The sequence below is a fragment of the Theobroma umbraticum genome, unplaced genomic scaffold, assembly GCF_002168275.2.
Source record: "Theobroma umbraticum cultivar Fairchild unplaced genomic scaffold, ASM216827v3 scaffold_147.0, whole genome shotgun sequence".
Classification (NCBI taxonomy): Eukaryota; Viridiplantae; Streptophyta; class Magnoliopsida; order Malvales; family Malvaceae; genus Theobroma; species Theobroma umbraticum.
In genome coordinates this window covers 3,571,343-3,577,997 of record NW_018397259.1, presented here as the reverse complement: position 1 = coordinate 3,577,997, position 6,655 = coordinate 3,571,343, and the positions used below count along the sequence as shown (strand labels likewise).

Here is a 6,655-nt window from a genome sequence, read left to right as displayed (position 1 = left end):
CTAACATTCCGTGCAACAAAAGCTAATTGGGACGAAGAAGAATTGTTGATTTTAAAATTTTTTATACAAAATTTATTTTATTTAAAATAAAATTTTTAATTCATTACAAAAAAAAATAAATATTTATTTAAAATTTTTTGAATAATTCAAAGATTTTATTAAATTTGTTTAAGAAATGAGTAACAGAGAAAATAAGAAGATAAATTTGAGATTATAAGATAATGAAACTTTTAGAAAATTATAACAAGGATAGCAAATAAACGATGTACATGTGATGGGATAGAGTACTCAAAATATTTTTAAATTTCTTGTTTAAATTATAAAATTACAAGATTTAGTATTTTTAAATATTTTTAAATTTAAAAAGATAATATTTAAAATGATAAAATATTTTAATTTTTTAATTTTTAATTATAATTTTACGTGAGTTTATTAATATTCAAAATAGACAATCCGTCTAAAAAAAATATCTTTAATTGCACATATAAATCTCACTGTTAATTAACTGTTAATATATTTATTAATTTGATAACGTAATAATATTTTTTAAATAATTTTATCTTTTATTAATTTTAAAAATTATCAAACAATATAAATAATAAATTTCTATTTTTAACTTGTCGATTCCACCCGATCAGATTCAGATCTCCCAAAAAAGCACGGATCTCACGTTTCAAATCCAAATCTAACATTCCATGACTAAATTCAACCGTAGAGTGTAGAGTGATCCAAGGGAAGGGAATGCCACCGGCCAACTTGAGAGAAAAAAGATAATGAAGACGAGTAGAAAAAAAATTATTTTAAACATTTCATACTTATCCTTTAAAATGAAATGTTCATTTCATATATTAATAAACTGTGTTAAATTATGATTAAAAGTTAAAAGTGATAAAAGTCTTTTATCCTATTTAAAAAAAAAATAACACTATTAAATGAAAAGCAAATGTTTTAAGGGGGATTTTATTTTCGCACGTATTTCAACTTGTTGGATGCATGGGAGCGATCAGCCAGTAATATTATTGGGTTGCTGGAATTAGTAGAAGTGGAGCAGAGACTTGCGAGGAACTGCCGAGAACGTTTCCCATTTTATAATAACTAGAACTACCTTTCTATGTGCCAAAATCTGTAATACAAAATGCCCAACCGAAGCCCAAGTTGTCCCGCTAGCTAATTAATTAATTAATTAATTACAAAAAATTAGTGCTACGTTTTCTATATTCACTTCACCTAATTGGATCCTCTGGCAATGGAGACAAATTCATCAGCAGTGATGTGGGTGGGTAGACGTCCTTGGCTGGCTTCCTTCTGCCCACTCTCTCCTTGCCTAAAAATGTTAAATTGAGTTTTGGAGCGTGAACAAGCAAACCTGTGTAGCCACTCCCCTCCTCATACGGCATCCAAAAATGGTGATCCAATTGACAGTGTACCCCGCGCCGAGGATCTGGCTTGCTCAAAGAATCACTTTGAGCTCCATCGATCGTAATAAAGCTTCAACCAAGAACATCAAGCAATTTAGAGCAATCGGATTAACCTTACCCAATGTCAGTATAGTCTGGGAGCATCGAACAATCATCCAGGCCTGAAATAAATCCGGGGATATAATTATGTGGGACCACTTCATAACCCTCTGATTCCAGTGAAAGGGCCTCATCCATGCTGCAACAAAATCGCTATCAACAACATCAGCCGAACTGCTGTCATTGGTCACAGATGTCAGGTCACATCTTAAGTTGGGATCATTCGGAGCAATTGTTGCCACTGGCTGGAACCCTTGCTCTGGATGTAAGTTGTGTACATCACCATGCTCCATTGAAGCCTTCTTCAGTTTTGATTTAGGTCTTATTGTGTCAGAGACAGACAGCTTGTGCTTCCCCAAAGACTGCAATTTCGACCCTGACCGCGACTTGGAATCATTTGCTGGGAAGGCAGATGAAGCCCAAGCCAGACCACTCCAACACAAGCCCTAGCTGCTGCCCTGAGAAAAAGATGTCCCGCTTGGTTAGCAATCAACAAGCTTTTATCCAGGCACACTCACAAATGTCGACAATATAAATCTAGGCATGAGTAATTTATTTGACCAGTACAAGACACCACGCCCTCCAAGACCATGACCTGAATCTCATGTCTTTCTCATCTCAATGTGGAATCTAATAATTACAGCTATAATATAAACTAACATGCAAGACATTCACAAGGAAAATGCCTCCTTCAGACTAACAACAATAATACCTAGCCAATAATTCACTACCAAGCATGATAATTAGTAATTGAAACATGTTGCCATACCTAGACCGGTTCTCAGCAGCAACTTTTGAAGCTTTGAGATGGAGGTCTTCTCCAGCAGTCTCGTTTCTAGATGTAACAAGATCTGAACCATATATTGATAAATTTATTACTGGTGGGAAAGAAATCATAGAGTCACCACTCTCCTGTATTTCCAGTGTTATCTCTAAACTTTCCGCAATGACGGAAGAATCCTCTCTCCTATCAGAGGAGGAAACTGTGTCACTCCGCTGTCTATTACTGGCATCATGGAGTGCAGCTGATAACAACTTGCTACACTCCTGCAAATTTGTAAATTTCATCCTCTGTGCTGGTTCCTTTGCAGAACCCTGAGGTGTGTGGCTCAGAAAAGGACTGAGGAACCTTCCCCCTAAACGAACACCATTCCGAGATGATGAGACATTTTGTCGATTCTCAGGGCGAGACTTCACCCTCCATACAGACGAAAGTAAGGCAGTGAAGTGCTTTTGAACTAGTAACTCATGATCTGGCTGCCCAGCAGCAAAGTTTAACAGCATTCGAATGTTATCCTGCCATGATATATTATTACAAGTAAGGCTTCTTTATTCATTTACTATCATACCAAAATTGCTTCAGCAATCATCATTAATTAATAGTTATAGTAAAATACTACACCACAACATCACAGCATGCACATACACGAAGCAGTAAATTCAGAAGACTTGCTTCTAGAACATCAGCCCTAAAACACTGGTAAATAGGGGACAAAAAGGGGAGGATAGGGTAGCAAGTGTGGTGACTCAGAATTTGTTCCAGAAAGCAGCTGGGCAGCGGGTACCATATTAGACAATTAGAAACAATAAAACTCCGAGAACACATTATATGTAAACTATCATAGTCTTGGTAGAAGAAACCAAACCTAGTAATAGGGAACCATAGAGTGGATTAGAGTTCTCACATTTAAGGCTACATAAGATGAGTCGGAATGCACACAGCACAGTAAGGTAAAAACATGAAAACTAATGATGCAAAATCGTTCAGGATACTCCTAGGAGCAATCTGGAGGAGACTGGAGAAATGTATTGCAGTTAAATGAGGGGATTTCCTTCTTCTTTGGCCGAAAAAAACATAAATACAATTAGTATTGCTTAAAGGAGAATATTGAGGATGAATGTGTCATGTAAAGCGGCCTGAAACGGGAATGACTTTGCCGTAAAACAGAAAAAAAAGCACCAATCAAGGATACAATGCTGAAAATTATTTGGTCGAAAGCAAATTTAAATTTTTAATAACCTATCTAGAATACAGCACCGTGCACAAATTGCATGAAAAGGATTTCAACAGGCAGCCAAAGAGGTGAAGGTTTATTTAATTAAATCAACCTAAATGCTTGTTCGTAGTTTATTCAAGCCCTCTTTAGTCAAGACATCAGGCTTTACCTCACATTGGAATAATGCTAGCCTAAGCAATCACTAAAAGTCTTCGAGTAGATGAACTAATGTCCAGCTGACTAAAGAAGTTCTAAGCTATTAGTCAGAATCACTATAGTCAATCTCCTATGGTTGCTTACAAATGGGAAGGCACAACCTTACATAAGGAAAATTTTAAAAATTTACAAGTCAGACCAATAAATGAGCATTTGCATCAATTTTTCCCCTATTTTTGTCCCTTTTATCCTTTTTTGACCAACATTTGAGAAAGAACAAGCAGTAGATGAGGCATACCTCTGTTACTTTGAGAAGAGCTTTTCCAGAGCCTGCATTGCTGAATTTTTCATTAACTGAACTGTCTGGTGCAGCCAAAATATGTCGTTGAATTAGTTCCCGGTACCTCTCACAACAATGAACTGGATGGCGATATCTTCCCCTGTAAAAGCCACCAGCAGTCATGCTGTAGAGTGTTTCACTAACCAAACTCCAATGAGGGCCATATTCATGCACAACTGCACATAATATAGCATCCTCCTGCGGCAACCAAGAATCAGGTGATGGAACACAATCTCTTGACCAAATATTACCCTTCTTCAATTTCTCTGGTTTTATCATTAAGACTCGCTTTACAGGCATGGAAGTAATGGAAATTTTTCCTCCTGTTTTACTCCTGCTAGCAGGTTTCTGCTCAAACTCAACCGCAAGGCTCTCACATGGTTTTACCTCTGCACAGTCATCATTCCTCTTACGAATTGCATTTGGATCCCAGTCTACAGGACGTAGGTCAGGAGGTTTCTTTAGTTTTTTAGGCTTCTTCTTAGTGCTCTTCCCTTCTTCGGCATCATGCCCTATCTCAACCTTCTTACGTTTTTTCGGCACATGATAAGATGGTGATGCAATATCCGAATAAGAGAGCTCTTCATGTGAGTTAACATCATCATCGAGGGACATAGGTTCTGCTTTTGGCTCTTCTTTTGCAGGTTTCACTTCAGAACTTAAAGATCCCTTCTTCAGAGATTTAAATTTGGCTTTCTTTGGCTTCTTCTTCTTCTTAGATTTTGGTTTAGGTTCACTTACCATCTCATTCCTGTAAACAGATAGCTGGTTAACATTGAAATTTTGTTCTAAAGCCAAGAATAAATAAGGACTCAACTCTCTTCCTTTAGAAGATCTACATCTCAATTTAAGTAACATGAATTCCTTAATTTTCGGGTATACTGGTTTGACATCACCTTGTTATCTTTCATCTTTAAAGAATGTTGTGATCCATCCCCAAGTCCTAGATAGATTATAAATTCATAAAGACAATATGTTTTAGCTAATCTAACATCCAAAAATCATTTGTAACTAAGATTTTCCCATCTCATTTTTACAGCAACAACTACTGCCTTAAGGCACCAAAATCAGGCAATTCATTCTAAATCCTAGCAATCCTAATCTCTCAAGGTCATAAAGGCACTGATGAAATTTCTATAAATTATCATTTGTCATTCAGCAAGAAGCAGAATATTGACCTAGTAAAATTAAGAAGCTACAAAAAATATGAAAATTTTGCCCACAGTTAGAGCATCTATTTGAAGCCTCACATTTTCCAGATTAGGATCACTAAATAATGCACTTGTAGATGGTTTTTGTACTACTTAATGTATCAAATGAATAAGCATCTTCAAATTATCAAGTGGGAGAAAAAATAGAGAGAGAAAGAGACAGAGAGAGAGAAGAGAACAGCTAGCTGAAAAGTTTTGGTTTTAAGAGTTAAGACATCTTACATAGCATCAAAATTCCCATCATCTGCCTCTTCCTTCTCTTTGGCTTCATATTCCAGTTCTTCCATTAACTGCAAAGTACAAATTAAAAAAAAAAAAAGTTAACCACCTAAATGAACCATACACAAACGATAATAATAATGTAAATGGCTATATGCAGAGGTTCGCTAACCTGATGTTGCGCCAAAGCAACCTGCTGTCGATATGCTTCTGTAGCAAAATCAGCATCCCATTCTGAAAACAGTTGATAACATGGCATTAACTTCAGGATAGGCACAACTAACATCATAACTTTATTTACTTTTCATAAGTTCAAGTATTTTCAACACACTAAGTGAAAATGAAATGAGCCATAAAAATAGTGTCATGTTAGGGAAGAATTATATAAAAGCAAATCATGTAATTCACTTAGGCTCGATTTGGTTTATGCATTTGCCTTTTTCTATTTGTCTTTGGTATTCTATTGATTTTTTATTTTTTGCTTTTTCCTTTCTATTTATTTTTTTGCAAAAGAAGCAAAAAGCAAAAAGCAAAAAGCAAAAGCATAAAACAAATGGAACCTTAATTTACAACTGATCTTAAAATTTAAAAAACCATAAAAGCTTATTGCTTCTCATAATAAGATAACATGTCATGCCAAAAAAGTTAACAATCAGTGAAAAAACACTTACTCTCATACACTAGAGGTTCCTCATCGTCATCAATCTCAGCTTCCATTTCCTCCTTGTACTTCTCAATGCGATCAAGTTCCCATTCTGCCTCCTCAAATCTAGCTTCAGATTCCGTTGCTCCCTTGTCTATGAGGGGATCCCATAATTCCAGAAAACGGATTGCATATCGATCAATTGGTCTTAATTGATTCTCCAAGGATGAGATAGCTTGTCCTGCTGCTGCAGCAGCTGCTGCCATCTGCTTGACATCAGCCAGCATATCAACATCCTCTTCTTTGCCAGCAAAAGTGAGAGCTTTCTCTTCAATAGGACCACCCCCATTTAATATCAGCCCATTATCTTTAATTGAAGCTGTCATTAATCCACCCTGATCAGCTGACTCATCAGCCTTCATATCATCCTCATTTACAAACTCATCATCTTCCACTTTGCTCATGGCTTCCTCTGTAAACTCCTGGTTGTCGACAGCCTCTTCCTGTTCAACTTTCTTCAGTGCCATGTAATCTGCTTCATCTTCTGCATATTTCAAAGCAGCTTCTACATC

At 36.2% G+C, this 6,655-nt stretch overlaps 1 protein-coding gene across 1 annotated transcript in view; it reads right to left on the bottom strand.

The window, feature by feature from the left end:
• Nucleotides 1–1,066: 1,066 nt before the first annotated feature.
• The window catches only part of PIE1 (SNF2 domain-containing protein / helicase domain-containing protein), a 14,475-nt gene continuing 8,886 nt past the window's right edge, over nucleotides 1,067–6,655 (bottom strand). The window contains 8 exon segments of the mRNA XM_021426221.2: nucleotides 1,067–1,669; nucleotides 1,672–1,953; nucleotides 1,956–1,975; nucleotides 2,287–2,813; nucleotides 3,969–4,761; nucleotides 5,444–5,511; nucleotides 5,613–5,674; nucleotides 6,112–6,655. Of these exon segments, the coding sequence (XP_021281896.2) occupies nucleotides 1,533–1,669; nucleotides 1,672–1,953; nucleotides 1,956–1,975; nucleotides 2,287–2,813; nucleotides 3,969–4,761; nucleotides 5,444–5,511; nucleotides 5,613–5,674; nucleotides 6,112–6,655 (2,433 nt within the window). The 3' untranslated portion in view covers nucleotides 1,067–1,532.